At 46.7% G+C, this 18,638-nt stretch overlaps 1 protein-coding gene across 1 annotated transcript in view; it reads left to right on the forward strand.

The window, feature by feature from the left end:
* Positions 1-18,638, forward strand: part of EEFSEC (eukaryotic elongation factor, selenocysteine-tRNA specific) — a 675,218-nt gene that overhangs the window by 178,353 nt on the left and 478,227 nt on the right. The window contains exons 3-4 of the mRNA XM_086939292.1: positions 10-106; positions 5,026-5,190. Of these exons, the coding sequence (XP_086795418.1) occupies positions 10-106; positions 5,026-5,190 (262 nt within the window). The remainder of the gene's footprint in view (positions 1-9; positions 107-5,025; positions 5,191-18,638) is intronic.

Genomic DNA, 18,638 nt, shown 5'->3' on the forward strand with positions numbered 1-18,638 from the left:
TTTTCCCAGATTCCAGGGATCCCCAATCATAGCTGTGGCGGCTCGACCGGGTGGCCCAGAGGCTTCGGAGACCGAAACGGCACAGGGTGTTCCCGAACTAATTCAGGTAAACCACTACCAGTTCACTTCAGAAACAGTTGGTACTCACTAACAGCTTGCTAGAAGAGTTTAGAAAGATTTTGACAATGCAGAAAGATGCATTTCCTTCGGTGGTGTTTGTAGTTATGCCTTGGGGTGGTAGAGGTTTGTAGAGATTTAGAGTTTGGGGTGGGCTTCTTTCATGAGGAGCAAGATAAGTACTGATTTGCATAAGGAGGGCCTCTGAAAAAAGTGGCATGTTGGGGGTCAAAAAACGATGCACTTGGAATACCAGCGAGTGACCGTGGCTGAGATTAATTCAAGCATTCCACCTTGTTGTTTGTTTCAGTTGATGCTTTAAATGCGACGGTGCTCAGACAGGGGTCCTGTTCTCACTATGCCATAGGACTGTAACTGTGTCCTGCTGACGAGCTCCAAATAGGTCAAAACTGACTCGGAGTTGCTTGGGATCCCTTTTGAAATGGGTCTTGCCTGGCAATTTGGGATCCACTGTTCCCAAGAGAAGCAGGATTGGTACCGATTTGCATAAGGAGGGTCTTTGTCTTGAGTGGCATGGTGGTCGAAGAAAGGAAGACTAGATTAGAATAAGGCCTGAGCAATCGCCAGTGGCTGAGACTAAATCTGGCATTCCGTCCATTCCTTGTTTTTTTATTATAGATGAGCCCTGTGGTATCAGCAAGTCAGCGTACATGTTAAAGAAACTGCAGAACCTTTCCATGCTTATTGTCTCCCAGCTGAGAGGGAAGACAGAAGTTGGCCTCTTTAACCCGTTTACCGCGGCGGCAATTCCACCGCGGTGCGGGCGTTCGACGGGGCGGGCAGGGCTGCGTCGGCCAACGGTCGTGCGCAGCACCCCACAGGCAGCGCTCGTGACGGCCGTAGGCCAACGCCAGCATGGAAGGGGTTAATACTGGCCCATTCTTTCAGGAATTTGAGAATTGTGTTGCCAAACCCCCCACCCTCCACCTCGTACGGTGTTGATTTAATGTATTTATTTATAAAGTTTGTATAGCGCGAACATGACCCCGAAGTGTATCAGAGCGCTTCACATAGTAAAGGGAAAATGGCAAAGGGGGTAACAGAGAATATCATATTTAACTAATACCATGGTGTACTAGGAGGAGGCCAAGGTATATTTGGGGAGGCCACAGAGCATAGCGCTTCCATAATCCAGCTTCGGCAGGACAAGCGCTTGAACCACCTGCTTGAAGTCATCTTGTGGAAGGAATGGTTTGAGATTTCTAAGAATCCTCGTCTGGTGGTTAGCACCCTTGCATATCTTACTAATATGGTTCTTCATGTTAAAGTGCGTGTCCAGGGTGAATCCGAGAGATTTAGCTGAGTCAATGATTGAGGAGAGCAGTTGAAGGCAGTGAGGTGTTTAATCCAGAGGTCTATGTTGGGGGTGTGATTAGGAGGAGATATGAGACGGAATTCTGTTTTGGAGGTGTTGAGCGGAAGGTGGTCTCAGTTAGCCAGTTTTGGGTATTCGTCAGGGTAGAGTTGAGTGAGGTGAAGTCTTCAGAGGAGGTGATTTTCAGGTAAAGTTGCTGTTATCCGCATACATATGAAAACGCATGTTTATGGAGTTTAGTGCATTCGCTAACGGTTCCAAGAAAATATTAAAGAGTATGAGAGAAAGGGCAGACCCTTGTGGGACCCTCATGGAGACTGTAGAGGGCTGGGAAAGGGATTGATTCGCCTTGATTCTTTTGGATCTATTGTAAAAGAAGGACGAAAACCTTTGCAAAACCAGACCGGAAAGGCCCATCCTGTGTTCCACAATGGCTAAGAGGTGGTTGTGTTTAACCGTGTTGAATGCAGAAAAAAGGTCAAGGAGGATTAGGAGGCAGGGTTCGTTTTGGTCCAGCATTTCCAGAGTGAACTGATTTTTTTAAAATGAAAGCCTAGAACTGGAAATGTGGTGGCCAAATAAAATGGAGTTATGTGACCTCTCTAAGGGCCTAAATGTAGACTTTGGTACCAAGTTTAGAGTTTTTCGCCAGCCCTGCAGACAACTGTCTTTATTGACAGAAACTGCCGGCATGGCGTTTCCTGTTCAATGCAGGAAAAGTTTGACCGACTGTATTTTCAGGCATGATGGTGGTCCGTCAAACTTTACAAAAGTTCTTTTTCAAAAAAACAATCCCAAAGTGGGAGTTTGTTTTTTGAAAACAAAACACAAGTGCTGCCCACACCATTGGAGTTTTCTCCCAGGATGTGGGGATCAATATTGTTATTTTCCTGTCCCTCGCCGCAACGTTTGTCCTTTTGGTAACAGACAGGAAAAAAAACCACTTCACACCGTCCATCCTAAATAGGGCGGACGTGTGAAGCCCCTTCTCGTATGTCTCATACTCCGTTGTCTCATCAGAGGAAGTATTCTGTTGACTGAGCAGATAGCAGCTCTATTGACTGAATACTTAGTTTGCTCCCTCCTCTAAATGAGATACGCAAACAAATGATGGACGGAATGCTGAATAAATCATACATTGACCCGTAGTCAAGAGATCTGGGTTAAATCCATGTTTCTTTTGCTCACCATGCCACCCCAGTTTAGACCCAGCCATATGCAAATCAGCCTTGACCCTGTGCCTCATCCAGTCAGAACTGCCAGGCCAGGTCCTCCCTGGACCGGAAGCAACCAGCTTGCGACCAGTTTCTGTTTATTACCCTTCATCAGCCAGGCTAGCTTGAATCAAGTGGCACAGTGAGCAAGGGACCCACGTCTGGGCATACCCATCCCACTTAGGGTGAAAAGCGCTATGCAAACAAATGATGGACGGAATGCTGAATACATCATATATTCACCCCAGTCAAGAGATCTGGGTTAAATCCATTGTTCTTTTGCTCACCATGCCACTCTGCTCTAAATGAGGCTGGCGGAGAAGGTACTACGTTACCGTTGCATTTGCGATGGAGTACCTTGTCCTCCAAACTCTGAACCTGGACCAAAATCTTTTATCAGAATCATTCAAAGATCTCTGTAGTAGCCCAATAGCCAGGTAGAAGTACCACATGGGCTTGTCACTGGGTATACTGTATGTAACATTTGATTTCTTTTTTATGCAGGTTACCAGACGCTGTCATCTAGGGGCAGATATTTGAGTCTTGTTCTTTCCTTTTAAAAAACATTGTTTTCCTTTGCGTTAGTCAAGTTGATTAAATTTAGGCAAAGCAAGACTACAACCCCCAGAATGCATTAGTTGTTAAAAGAAAGCCAGGACTGATGTATGTGGTCTTCAGTAACATGGAGCAATAACCCTATTTGTGGAGACACTTATCAGGTGGGACAAGGCAAGTGTTGCTGTAACTCCATCATGGTCCCCTCTACTGCTCATATTTTGCAGCTTAGTTGGTTAAGCTGACCTCCATTTTCATACGAGATCTGCAGGGCTCTATTATTTACAGCTTTTCACTGGTGCAAGAAAAAAAAGAGGAAATCCTTTTACACCATTTTTGTGCTGCTTCCATTATTGGAAATATAGAAGACAGAATATGCCCCAAGCTTGGACTCTCTTGGGTTAAAAAGGAACACCTGATGGTGCACTTGCTTTGCTCTTTAATGTAATAACAGATCAAATATGTGTTGTTCCACTTTTCAAGTGCAAAAGACGATTACGTTTGAGGCAACATTCATATCTATCACACAAACAGAAAAATAATAAAGTCAGCTTTTGGTCTTTTTATTTTAAACAAAGTTTATTCACGGAACAAGATTTCTTTGTTAAAAACATTGTCACAAATCTGAAACCATTTTTAACCGACCCATGTATCCTATGTGCACAGAGAATTGCATCAAAATCACATATTCTGAAAAGATACTTTCAAATTTAACAGTCACCCCAAACTGAGCAATGGACGGTTATGCATCCCAGAAGATGGAAGCTTTATGATTAGGGCTCCCGGGTTTTCCGGTATTTCTTTTTTTAACATTTCCCTCAGTATTCATCCATATTGTGTCTATTTTATCTGTATTTATCCATATTTATTTTGTGTTTTGCGTATAAATGTAGTTGTAAAACTGTACATTTCCGTAGTTATTTAACTGATAGACGTGCACTCCTACTTTGATGTCTGTCGTGTTTTAGCTTCTTAAACTGCCAAATATTACATAACAATACATCTACTGGTAAATACTAGCATTATACTACAAATGTATATTGACACATGCTGTTATTTAAAGAAATTCCATCCTGTTTTTTAATACTAATGCTGTCTGTCTGCTCAGCTGTTGGGCTACAATTCATGAAAGCACGGAGAGTCACTTAAGAGCAGCCCAATGTTATGTATTTATCCACTTTTAAAAATAAATGAAGACAGAAAACACCTTGTTTTCTGTCTGTATTTATCTGTAAAAGTCAGTAAAACGTGAAAACAGGGAGCCTTATTTATGATCTATTCCTAAAGAGCAAAGTAGTCTACAAGGCATGACAGCCAGACACATTGTCCACCAACCACTTTGTCTCCACGTAATGAGAATCCCAAACCCATGAAGGGCACCTAGACCCTGAAAGCACTACAGGACACCAAAAGCGCTATGACCCCTTATAAATAGAAGGAATGGGCCATATCAATACTCCTGACATAACAGAATATAGCAAATCATGTGCAGTGCTTACACACTTTACCTTCTTCCCTTTTGTCTTGGTGCAAAAATATTTATGTAGTAGGAATCAAAGGAAAATGTGTTTGCTCCATTACATAAGCAGTGAAAATGGCGCCAAATGTATTTGGTCTGTTTTATTTTTCACCAGTGCCAAGTTTACGTAATATGGTCTAGGCTTGTAATGACTTACACTGTGTGCTATGGTGCTGGGTCTGGTAAAGCTGTGGGCCTGCTGCAGGCTGTGTGTGCACTGGCCCTTCATTGATGCCTCTAAGAGATCGCCACGCCTCACATCAGCATCTTCTTCGCCCTTCCAGCTCTTGACGTCTCAGATCTACCTGCCAACAAGAGACGCCTCTGGACCCTTCCTCATGGCCGTCGACCACTGCTTCTCAATCAAGGGTCAGGGTACGGTGATGACCGGTACCATCCTGTCGGGCTCCGTGAGCCTCAACGACAACGTGGAGATCCCAGCGCTGAAGGTAGGGCTTCCCATCGCTTGCCCAGCAGATACCTTCAATCGCATTTTATCCCTCCATCATATTTTCACGTGCACCTACTTGGTATCAGGTTGTTGTGTTTCTAGAGGGAAGAAAGGCTTTGTGAGAAGTAATTCATGTGATTGTTAGGAGTGCAAACTCTTGTGCAAGGTCCCCTGGAAACACAAGTTGAATTATTTCTGATTTTTCTAATGTGCAATCATGGTCTGGATGACTAAGCGGTGTTACATCAGCAGAAGGATTGATAAAAGGTGTTATACGGCAGCCTGTCTGATCCACAAAAACCTACCTTTAATTGGGGCTTCCATGCATGAGTGACTATGGTGTTAGTGGCTTCCTATGTGAATTAAAGGACTGCAGCTTTAATACAGCAAAATTGGCCACATTGAATGAAAGGTGAAACCTTGCTCTGCCATTTCCTTCATCTTTTATAATGACATAAGCGTAATTCCCCATCATAGGATCTTTACTGGTATCATTGAACGTTGAATAGATCCACCTCTATGCAAATTCCCTGGAGCATTTTTATTTTGACAAGAAAAAAACCTTTTGAATAAAAATACTTTCATAAGCTCATTAGCTCTAGGCATGTGGCCCTACAAATTATTTTTCTTTAATTTACACTATTGTTAAAAGAAATAATCTCTGTGTAAATGAAAGAAAGCCAACATTTGCCTTCCTTGTAGGTGATAGAGGGACCGCGGTTGGAGGTCTTCAGTGAGGCTTACCTCGCAGCTTAATCCCTTCACAGTCTCTAAAGTCCTTCTTGTCATTTTATGGCAGTGTAGTCACTTAGGGCAACCTTCCTGGAGCTGTGCCTTATGTGATACCCAAGTCAGCCAGCATTTAAGACACAGTGCAGTTTTTTCTGCATAGTTTAGCGATTAGACTAGCTATACCTTTGCAATTATTATTCTTTGATTTCTCCAATGTTTTTTTTTAAATTAGGGCTTTTTAAAAAGTTATTTCTTAAGTATTGCTCTTTTAATTTATGCAAAGAAGGCTTTTTATTTTTTTACCATTTTCTAATTAAAGAAAATGCCTTTCTTGGGTCCTGCATAAGGGGATTATGAATTTATAAAAGCCTTTACAAATAAAAGTTTTTTAGGTCGAGCCTGGAGGCAAGCGCGCATGCGCTGCTCCGTCAGGCTTATTGTAGAGGAGTAGATGAATAGAAGTTCCGCCTACTTTCCACCCATATTTACGAATGGCTTGTGTCATTGTCTGTCCTAAATGTTGGCTTCTGATTCGTTGATAGGCTTGTTAGTCCCTCCTAAGTACCGCCTCCTCTTCATTTGTCATCTCCTATGTCGACTGGCCTCTTTACTTCAGTTGTTACCTAGTACTGTTATTTAGACTGTGAGCACTATTTTTGTTAATGAGGTTCTCCTACTGCAGGCACGACGTGCTTTGGTGCCTTCTTCTCCCTGACAGCCCCCACACCCCCCCGCCTCACTGTCCATGCCTTTTGCACCAGTCCGCCATCCCCTTGTCAGTACCTTCTCCCCCTGTTGTTCGTGCCTTATTTTATTTATTTTTTTTATTTTATTTTCAAAGTTTTATATAGCGCGAACAAGATCTTCGCAGATATCAGAGCGCTTTACATAGAGGGGTACATGAGGGAACATAGTCAAGCAAATAAATCAATAGATCACACAGTACAAATAGGTGGCTGCAAAGCCAATCATGTGAGTAATAAGACAACTCATACAAATAAGTAAAGGGGTCAAACATGTAGTACAGATTGGTGCAGGGTGTTAACAGAGTTCGAGATAATAGTTCAAGTGTATTTAGCCATGAGGATAGCTTTTACTTCTTTTTTAAAGAGTGTTGAGGTAGAGTGAGTTCCAAATCCTAGGCGCCATTCCTGAGAAGGAGCGCTTGTATGTTTTTTCCTCCCGGAATCTTCGAGGTTTCAGCAGGAGATTGTTTGTGCCTCTCGTGTTTCTAATTCCCCCAGAGATTGTCAATTTCTGAGCGAGGTAGCCGGGTGAGTTTAGGTGTACCGCCTTGTGTGTCATGCAGGCGATTTTCAGATGTATTCTGGCTTCAAAAGGCAGCCAATTCAGGGACTTCAAGTCAGGGGTAATGTGGGAGTGCTTTTTTGACCCAGTGATGAGTCTCGCTGCAGCATTTGGAGAAGCTTTTAGTGGTGCGGTTGTAGTTAGGGGGAGTCCGCAGAGGGCGGTGCTGCCGTATTCAATTCGTGGGATGACTAGTGCTTGTACTGCGGTTTGGAAGTCTTTGGCTGGGAGGTAGGGTTTAAGTTTCCTCAGAGTATTGATCTGGAAGTTCGCTCCCTTTGTTGCCTTGCTGATATGTTGCTGCATGTTGAGAATGGTGTTGAGTGTTATGCCTAAAGATTTTGCTGAGTCCACGATGGTGGGTTGGACATTGAGTGCGGTTAGGAGTTTAAGCCAAATTTGAGTGGTGGATATTTTCGCTGGAGGTGAGATCAGAAGGAACTCTGTTTTCAGGGCATTGAGTTTGAGGTGATTATCAGCAAGCCAGGATTGGGTGCATCTGATCGTTGAGTTCAGGAGCAGGATGTCATTGGGGGATTGTAATTTGAGGTAAAGTTGGGTGTCATCGGCGTACATGTGAAAGTGTACATTGGATGCTTGTAGCAAGGTGGTGAGAGGTTCCATGACTAGGTTGAACAAAGTTGGGGATAGAGAGGATCCTTGGGGGACGCCTAGCGTTACAGGTATTGGCGAGGACATCAGGTTGTTGCTCTTGAATTTCTGCGACCTGTTGTGAAGAAAGGAAGTGAACCACTTGAGAACAGTTCCAGATAAACCCATTCTTGTGTTTAGTAGTTCTAGTAGATTCTCATGTTTAACGGTGTCGAATGCTGAAGAGAGATCAAGAAGGATGAGGAGGCAGGTGTCGTTTTGGTCTAGCATTTGAAGTGCGTCGTCAATTATGTGAGTCATAGCAGTTTCTGTGCTGTGTCCTGCTCGGAAGCCTGACTGGTGAGGGTTGAGGAGATCAAATTGCTCAATGTGTTTAGTCAATTGTAGTTGTGCGCATTTTTCCAGCAGTTTGGCGAGAGTTGGGATATTGGTGATGGGACGGTAATTGTTGAGATCAGAGGGGTCGGCTGTAGGTTTCTTTAGTAGAGGTGTGACCTGGCCAACTTTGAGGGAGTCAGGTATGCTTCCTTGTTGGAGAGAGCTGTTGATAATTTTAGTCCAGAGAGGGAGAAGCAAAGGGGTAAAGTCTTTTACTGCGGAGGCAGGGAGGGGGTCCGTGAGGTGATTGGATGGTTTCAGGGTGCTGAGCAGTTTGCCAATTTCTTCTTCCGAGTAAGTGCCGAAGGTTGACCATGTAGCATTGTTTTTTGGTTCAGTGGGTGCTAGGCATTGGGGTTTGGAGTAGAGGCTTGCGTCATTGAGGAGATCGCTTTTTATTTTGTCAGTTTTTTGGATAAAGAAAGCAGCGAAGTCTTCACAGGAGGGTGCCTCACGCCCAGTGTTGAGTGGTTGGGGTTGCTCCTTGGATTGTGAATTGATTAGCTCAAACAGTTTTCTCGGGCGTTTTTTTGCTTGGTCGAGTTGGAGGCTGAAGAAGTCTGATTTTGAGCGTTTTATTTTCCTGAAGTAGGCGTTTCTCTTTTTCTTCAGATCTTTTAGGTGCATTGCAAAGGGAGCTGATCTCCAGGTACGCTCTGCCATTCGCATGTCTCGTCTATCCTCATTGAGACTCCCGTCGTACCATGGTTTGGAGATTTTAGTAGAGACTCTTTTTAGCTGCATAGGTGCAGCCTCATTAATTATAGAGGTCATAGCGTTGAGATAGTGGTCAGTCAGAGTTTGGACGTCCGTAGCGCCTGTCGGTGGGAGTAGGAGATTGCAACTGTTAGGGGGCAAAGAGCCTGGGTTGAGCTTTTTCGAGTCTCTTTTCCAGACTTTGGGCTTGGAGAGTTGAGCCGGGTTGACTTTGACTTTTTCATTGATAAAGAATGTGACAATATGATGATCTGACCAGTCACAGGGTTGGATGGACTCGAGTTGGATAGAGTCCTCTTTGGAGATGATCAGGTCGAGGGTGGAACCTTTCTCGTGGGTCGGGCTGTTGCATATTTGGGTGAGGTTAAGGGCATCGAGGAAATTTTTAAGACTATTTACCACCGCGTCGTTGCGATCGTTCCAGTGGAGGTTGAAGTCACCAAGGTATATTTGGGTGAGCTGCCGTCCGGAATTGGTTGAGATCATATCCATGATTTGTTGGGAAAAGGTGAGGTTGTCCCTGGGTGGGTGGTAAATGCCGTGAAGAGAGCATATCGGTTTGCCCTCACTAATAATGTTGAGGCAGATGTATTCCCAGGATATTGGGGATGGTAGGGAGGTGGAATTGACTTTCTGAACAGAGAGGTTGTTCCTGTAGATGCATGCGATTCCACCACCTATTTTGCCTGTTCTGTCGAGCCTGATAATGTGGTAGTTGGGAGGAACCAGAATGTCCATTATAGGTGTCGAAGATTCAGTTAGCCACATTTCAGTCAGGATGATTAGGTCAAGGTCCCGCGATAAGAGGAGGTCAGCAATGGCGGCGGAATGTTTCGTGGCCGATCTGCAGTTGAGAAGAGTGCATTTGAGACTGGGTGTGTTGAGGGTGGTAGATGGTTCTAGAGAGAGAGGGACTTTTCTAAGGTTATTGGGGATGGAGAATCTGTTGTTTAGTGTGGGTGGTCTAAGGGGATTTGAGTGTATCGTGGGAATGTTGAGGTGTGAGGTGGTTGTGTGAATTTGGGGGGCTGGGTCATAGGAGCGGAGAAGGGTAAGCGTGTCGAGGTCAGAAGAAGAGTTGTGGGTGCGACGAGGGTGGTTGTTGCGATTACGAGCTGGGATTGAGGTCAGATTGGGGGATAGCTGAGTGAGAGAGTTAGTCGGAGGGGTGGGGGACAAGTTGGGCGGGGAGGTGTAGTTGTGTGAGGGGTTGCAGGGGCAATGCGGGGGACGAGGGCAGTTGCTGCGCCTATGAGCAGGGATTGACGCCCGGTGTGGGGCGTGATGAGTGAGGGAGTCAGCCGGCGGAGTAGGGGACAAGTTGGGAGGGGAGGTGGAGGTGGGTGGGGGGTGTATGGGGTGTGTGGAGAGTAGTACTTTGATGGCGTGTATGTCTTCTTTGATCTGAGTGAGGGTGGCCATGATGTAGTCCATCGTGGGGTAGGTGGTGGAGGTGGGGGTGGCAGTCAGGGGTGAATGGCTGACCAGGGAATTCGTGTGCAGGTGGGAGAGAGGGCTGGTGTTCGAGCAGGTCTGCGTTGTGTTGGTGTGCGGGATGGAGTTAGGGAGGCGAGAGGTTTTGGGCGGGAGGGGTGTGGATGAGGTAGGGAGGAGGTTGGTGGTATGAGTGAAGGCATTGGTGGTAGGCGGGGGGGTCAAGGTGTAGGCTGGGAGACTGATAGCCGTGGTGGGGGTGCAGGGAGGATAATGGGGGCTGAGAGTAGGAGGGGAAGTGGGATTGGAGATGGTCCTTTTGAGGGGAGGGGGAGTTAAATTAAGAGAGGAGGTATGTTCTGCGTAGTTGGTTAGAGGGTAATGGGGACTGAGAATGGGGGGGGATAAAGGGGGGGATTTGTCGGAGTGCGTGTTATTCTGGTGCTGGACTAAGGTAGGTGTGTTATGGGTGGGAGCTGTGCTGTCAGCAGTGAGCGGGGTGTTAATGCCCGCTGTAGGTGTGATAGGAGTGTTGAAGGTATGTGTGGAGGTTCGCGAGTTGGTAGAAGGCGCGGGGGTGTGAGTGGTGTATGAGGGGGAGCGATCTGTGTCTGTGCTTGAGTGCAGAATTGGGATAGTGGGGTTGTGGGTGGGGGATGGGAAGTCAGGGGTGGTAGGTGTGTCCCTGATTGAGGAGTATGTAGCTGTGAGGTCATGGTTGGTGGGACTGGAGGAGATATGAGTGTTGGTCCGTGAATTGGAGAGGTGTTCTTTGAAAGTGGGGAACAAGTTGTCTAGCAGTTCCAGGTTCCTGTCTGGATTGTGATAGGACAATCCCGTTATTGTAAATAGTGATGGTGGCTCTACCTGGAAAGACTTGGGATGGTGTGATGGAGAGAGTTAGGCTGTGAGCGGATTTCCTGGTGGAGGAGACGGTGAGTAGGGTGAGGAACGCTTTTCTCCATTGAGCTCTGCGTGTGGTGTGGAAGATGATATCCGTGTTCAGGGATCCATTGACCGGTGAGAAGTAGGTGTCAGCAAAGGGGGTTTCAGGGTGTGACCTAAGGAAGTTGTGTTTAAAGCGTTTGGCGGCTTTTTTGGTGAGTGATGGTGGGTAGTTGATTTTATATGTGTGATTGCCGATAGGATCCATGTTGCGATGATGGATTAGGTGGGTATGGGAGAATGCACTAATGCACTATAGTGGTACACATGTGCAGAAAAACAAATGCATACAGTAGGTTACACAGTAATAAGTTATAAATTACCAAAGTGGCACTAGTGATCAACCAGCATAACCAGGATATAAGAGTGTGCAGTAGAGCAAATACATACGGTAAATTACAAAGTACAAGGTGTATAAGTGTAGGTATAATACTGATAGTATATAAGGGCAGGATACAAGTGCAAGCAGCAATTTACATGAATCAAAAATCACAGATCAAAGTGACATTAATTAGCAACCAAGAAATATGAGGTAGCAATCTGTACAATACCAATGTTCAAAATACAGGTAGGAGTGACACTAGAGAGCAATCAAAATATGAGGTAGCAATATGAGAATTACAAATGTTCAAAATACAGGTAGAAATGACCCTAGAGAGCAGCCAGACATATATGAGGTAGCAATCGGTGCATTACAGGAGGGAAGAGTGAGAATGGATGCAGGTTGCAGAACTGTGTAGAATAGTGCAGAATACAGAAGAAGTATGCGATATGTGAGATAGCAATCGGTGCATAACAGGAGAGGAAAGCGGGGATGGGTGCAGTTTGCGGAAATGTGCAGAATAGTGCAGGGTACAGGTTCAAGTATACTGCTGATCGAATATAAGAGCAGAACACAGATGAAGACAGTAGTGTACATGAATCAAAAATCAGACATGACATTAGTTGGCAACCAGGGTATCTGAGGTAGTAGTCTGTGCATTACAAGTGTTAAAAATACAGGTAGAAGTATAATACTGCATTAATAGGTATATGAGGCAGCAATCTGTGCATTACAAATGTTCAAAATACAGGTAGAAGTATAATACTGCATTAATAGGTATATGAGGTAGCAATCTGTGCATTACAAATGTTCAAAATACAGGTAGAAGTATAATACTGCATTAATAGGTATATGAGGCAGCAATCTGTGCATTACAAATGTTCAAAATACAGGTAGAAGTATAATACTACAATAATAGGCAGACATTATTTCATAAATGAGGTAGCAATCTGTGCACTACAAATGTTCAAAATATAGGTAGAAATATAATACTGCAATAATAGGCAGGCATTCTTTCCCAAGAAGGTGTAGATACATCACTGAGCAAAGTATTCTGTAGTTGGGATTAGTCTAAAATGACAAAGTTATTAGTGTGTGTTCAGATAAAGATGAAAGTGACTAGTAGTGTAAAGATACTGCAATAGAAGGCAGACCCTATCACACGAAAGTGTAAACTGTGAGCACCCATAAATATATGAAGCCTTCTCCCTCACCCCTGCCCTCACTTTGTCTGCGCCTTCAAAATCCCCCCCCCCGTTGTCCGTGCCTTCATCTCCCGCCCTCCCTCCCTCCCCATGTCATGATGCCAATCATTTGAAATGCAATAGGTCCTGTGTAAATGCGAGACCTATTGCATTGCAAATGCTCGTTTTTCTTGTCAAAATAAAATTCTACTGGCTATCCCGAAGAGAGGTGGAGATATTCCAAGTTCATTAATTCAGCAAAACGTCTTATAAGGGAGAAGCAGTCGTGCAGGCAAAGAGCTTTTCCACACATTGATTGCCCTAGGAAGGCCAGATGCTTGGTCTTCCAAGCTGCAGCCTCGTTTGGGCCAGGCTCCATCTATGTGTGCAGTCTAGATCGCTTCTCTAGAGTCCCTGGAAGTGGCAGCTGAATAGGGGGGACAACTGGGCAGCAGCAGCTCATCTCCTGTGGCGGAGAGTATTGCCCCCAAAATGGCAGTAAAGGAAACATAAAACAATAGAAAACACTTGGTTTCTTTTTCCTTTCCTGCCGAGTCTTGGGGGCGGGGCCAGGAGGATGGCTGGAGGAGGGGTAGTCCACTGCCTTCAGTGCGCATGACAGTTTGGCCGGCCATCTTAGGCAGGCCAAACTGTCATGCGCATTGAAACTCTCTCCAACGCAGCTGTGTTGTTGGGTTAGAGAGAGCAATCCTGAAGCTGCTGTCATGCATGAGAGCAGCTTCAGGATTGGCTGAACGGCAGTCTGGGAGCCTGTGCCTGCGAGGAGAAGAGCTGAAGAGCGTGACGTGGCCGGCTGTAGGTAAGTTTAAAAAAAAAAGCTTTATATTTTTTTATTTTGCCCACTAGCGACCCCTATGCCCCCCCCCCTCCACCCGACCACTCGCCCACAACAGCGGCTGCTGCTCCCACTGAGTTCCTATTTCTGAAAGGCACTCACTGCCCTATACGGAAGGGATTCATTGACCCTTCGAGCAGAGCGTGAGTGGTATAGCCCAGACGGGCTGACCTGTATAATGTCATCACTAGGGGAAGTCTTTGATGCTGACCAACAATTATTGACACCCCAATATATATATTTATCCCCGCTGGTTATTAGATTGTAAAATTAGCATGGGTTACACCTACAGTGGGACAACCCACATGGTGGCTTCATCGCAATGATTCACAGGGGCTCTCATATCCAATAGATCAACTGAGAAACCTATTTTTAGGTAGCCACGCGCTTTACAAATCGCACATAATAATAATCACCACCAGAATGCTCACTGATTACTATAATCACTAGCCAATGCTGATGATAAAGGCTATTATAAACTTATTAGCCCTTTGCGCTCTACCCTAGAAAGGCATTTTGTTTAATTTAAACTATTTTTTTAAATAAAAGAAACCTCCTCTGCATAAATGAAAGGAGTAATAATCAAGAACTAGCTTCTTGAATAAAAATACAGAAGAAATGAAAGAATAGTGACTACATGGGCACGGTTGGTATCCTGACGAAGTCCTACAGAAACAAACTGTGCTGTGTCTTCAAGGCTGCTGGCTGACCTGGGGATCCCTTAAGGTACAGCTCTTGGCAGGCATTCCCCCAAGTGTGGGAGAAAGAAGGCTGTAAAAGAGCCGCACAAGCTGCCCATGATCTCTGTGTTCTGTGTGTCCTTCTCTGGTCTTCCACCCACATGGTGGTCTCCCCTTTAGTGGACCCCGTGAGCGGGCGTTGTGTGCAGTGGCTCCACGTGTTGCGCGGATAGTAGATAGTGCAGATGAGAATTGTCGTCTAGGACGAGCGCGTATCACCAATTGTGTTCGATCTGCACCAACTTTCAGTGCGATTCTCCAAACCGGTCAATTCAACAGGACAATCCGCCAGGATAGACCTTTGTCCCCGCACACAGAGCCCCACGTATGATCTTCTGCAAATAATGGAGCTTCTGAAGCCAAGGCCTACTCACCCAACAAGTGAGCATTTTCTGGCTCATCAATCCAGGGCCAAAGTTGTACCTCTTTGCAGGGTCCGATCTGCGGAGTGAGACACCCATCATGGACCAGCATGCCAGATAGCTTCTCTTCTTAAATCTGTGGTCCTCTTCACGCGTGTCAAAGATTCTCTTACATATTTTCATTCAATCCCATGTCTTCTCATGATGAGCATGTATGCACAGGGAGAGCCATGTAGACGTCTTGCTTGGATAGTCCCAGGCGCTACCACGCGGCTCTGCTTAGGTTGTTGAATTGTTCCATTGCCTCAATCTGTGTGTAATCTGTGGTCGCGGGTGCGAATCCCAACACGATTCACTCCGCGTTTATCACTCCGACCAGAATAGAATGGGTACTACTAAGTACAGCAATAATAACATGTATCACCACCCTCCATGGGTGCCTTGATGTTCGGTTCTGGTTCATAATTGTGCGTTGGCCAATCAACCGTTAATGCCCTGTGCAGAGGGCAATAATGCTTAACCACTCAAGCACAAAGAGGGAAGTCAGCTTGTTGTGTGTAGAGTGATACATCACGTACGGCTGTAAATGATTTTGACTTCTCTCGCTAAAAATTGCCCTAGTTAATTCATTGTTACATAGTTTATTGTTCAGACACTAGAAATATGTTTATATAATTAACATAGTTCGCCGTATATTTATACAGTTCACCGTACATCACATAGTTCACCAGCGTGTACATAATTCAGGATTATGTCGAGCATTACGGATTAAGTTATTTTACAAGAACCCTTCTGGGCCTGGCTCGTGAGGAGAAGATGACCCCGAGAGAGGTCACAGGCGCTCACGAAGCCGAGCACACCGGAAGCACATGTCACAACATGTCTGGGTTCACGGCATCCCCTGACCCCCCGGGTGCCCCGTCCCCCTCGGTCAGGGAGATTGACAGGCCGGTGGCCAGCGTGCACCGGGGCCCATCCAGTGAGCCCTCTGCCCAAACACTGCGACGTCAGCGCCCGGTCCATTAATGCGCCTCGACACCCCTGACCGCTTGAACCCGCGCAGAGTGGGGACAGCGCAGTTCAAATAAACAGTAGCGCCCAGCAGGGCCCCGAGATGGACGACGGGCCTTCTACGCGCTCCGTGTGCGAAGTTTGGCATGTGTGGCTGATTACCTCGGAGCCAAGGCGGGCTGTGCAGAAAGGCTTGCAGGAAATGCAACGTGCTGGGGTGGGAAAGGTACCCTGCCGAGGTCCGTTCAGGATGCAAAGATGAAACTATGGTTTTTGGCAAGTGGCTGCTACATCGGTGGCTGAGCCAAGGGCACATTTCAGCTTTTTAACTGGCAAGCACCACTTAACCCAACTGTGTGATCCTGGGCAAATCACCAGATATCCCTGTGCACATTCCAGTGCTGCCAAGAGCGTGTCGGTGTCCGGCGCACGAACAGATGAGCTGCATTCGTGAAATGTACAGCAGCATTGTAAACGAATGTGCTGTATGTAAAGAGACGAGCCATCTCTAGTATGCATTAACATTTAGTTAAGGGTTAGACATTTCAGGAGTTGCCATTTATACCTAGTATTTTTGTAAATAAAGTGGTGATGCTGTTTTCTCTAATGTCAATAAATATTTGCAGTGGGAGGTGGAAAACGAGGTGTTCCGAGTGGCAGAGGTAGGGAAGCAGTTATCTGCATGTGAGGAAAAAGAGTAAAAGACACACAACTTTAGTAGGAATTGTGAGCCGGTGGATAGATTAAATGTATTCCACCCGTCCTGGACCATTCCGCAGTGGTGCGGGACAATTTTGCGCTCACTTGTGCGGGGCATATTTTCATTAATCTTGCACGCACATTTGCACCCATTGGTGTGGTATGTTGTGTTTGAGCTGGTCAGTGGTGCAAATTCCACTGCAAAATAACCCGGCACTAATTAGAACATTTCCCCAAACCAGTGCAGAATTGCCTCGGACCAATGCTAAGTTGCCCAGCACCAGAGCAATTCATGTGATATGGTCACCACGGAAGGGTCCAGTTGTAGGTCTTCAGGTCTCAAGGCATTTGCCTGTTTGCCTAAACCGTACACCAGGCGGGTTGTCTACGCTGGGAAAAAACATTTGCACTTAAAAAAAAAAAGGATGGTAACCACTGGAAACAAAGTTTTATCTGAGAAGAATACTTCACTAAGACCCCATTGCATGGTAGTCTGTTATGTGGACCATCCCACTGTGAAAACGCTTTTACTCCCCTTGTTTGCACAAGGAGGTTTCTGTGTGTTTTGAGAGTGGGTGGAAAAACACCAGGAACATGTCTTTATCGTGTCACTGTACATGTAAGTGCATGATGCTAGTGGTTTGGTTGCAGGTGAAGTTATTTGGGGTGTGACTGTGTTACTCACATCCTCAGTGGGGTCACAACCTTTCACTTCTTCCTCTGGACGTGTCTGTACCGGTGCATGCCCTCCACTGGTCATAATATGCCTAGGCCTGGGCGGTAAATTCCATTCCGCTCGCGGAATTTGGGTAATTTCGTGTTCCGCGGAAAACGCAGAATTGCCAAAAATTCTGCGGCATCGCAGAATTTTTTGCTTGTTCGTGCTTTCAAAATGCGTGTGTTGGACAGGCCACACGAAGGGCTCGCTCCCTCCCCGCATGACAGAGCCAGGACCCGGCTCCTCAGATGCTACCCCCAGAAGCAACCCACACGCCGTCCCCTACGGGACGCCTACCCCCGGACATCTCTGTGTCCCGGACCCGGGCCACCGTCAGCACCATTGCCCAGCCCGGCCGCCATCTTGGATACTGCACCACGAGGCCGCATGGCCTCAGCTCGACCCCAACCCTGGGCCTGGCCAGGCCCCGACATCCCGGCACCACCATCCACCCAGGAGGTGAACGGCCCACTTGGCAGGTCAATGGGAGAGAAGAAGTGTCGATGGCTCTCCCCCGCCAGGTGCCGATCGCCCCCAGCTTCCCCGGGCGCTGGCTCCACCCCACTGCTGGGTGTCTGGACTCCCTCATCCCGGACCTCCCGACCTCCAAGTGCGAGGGTCCGGACATCAAAGGCCGCCAGACCTATAACTGGGGCAGCTCCAGAGCAGGAAGGCAGTTGTATCCTGGAGTCGAGAGACACCGTGAAGAACTCATCCTTGACGGACTGCTGGCGCTGCCGCAGCCCTGCCTTGTGAACTATCGTCCTGCCGCTAGCGCTGCCGCGGCCCTCTGCAACCTTCATCCTCGTCGGGACCTGCTGGCGCTGCCGCGGCCCGTTGTAACTACCATCTTCGTCGGGACCTGCTGGCGCTGCCGCGGACCGTTACCACCCCGATCTACCCGGGACCTGCTGGCGCTGCCGCGGCCCGTCCTCCAAGAACGCCGAGCTTGAGGATTGTGAGCTATCCATCATCTCATCGCATCTACCACATTGGTAATAAGACTGTCCCGCTACCCCCTTTCCCATCCAAGAGACTATAATCGAGGGGACCCCTGAGTCCAAACCTCCTTGTACCAGTCTACCGTACCTTAATATTGCTTATAAAGAACGTTAAATCGTATCCTTGTGTGGTGTCCATCTGTGGGGGGGAAGTTACTTGTCTGTACGATCGCTGGAGACGGCTCTCCCCGGAGACCTCTCCCCTTGTCCTCGGCCGACCCTCCAGGTCCCGTCTAACAGCGTGGTTGTGAGATATTTCCCCCTGAGCATGCAACAGCGTTCACAAACAGGAAAAAAGCATCGCGAATGGATGGAACAAGCAATTCCACGTGTTCGCGGAACTCTGCGTGCTCGCGGAGATTTTTACTGTTTTGCGGAGCTTTGCGTAGTGCGCCTACGCAAATTCTGCCCACCCCTAGAGATGCCC

This window comes from Lissotriton vulgaris, chromosome 9 (assembly GCF_964263255.1).
Source record: "Lissotriton vulgaris chromosome 9, aLisVul1.2, whole genome shotgun sequence".
Taxonomy (NCBI): domain Eukaryota; kingdom Metazoa; phylum Chordata; class Amphibia; order Caudata; family Salamandridae; genus Lissotriton; species Lissotriton vulgaris.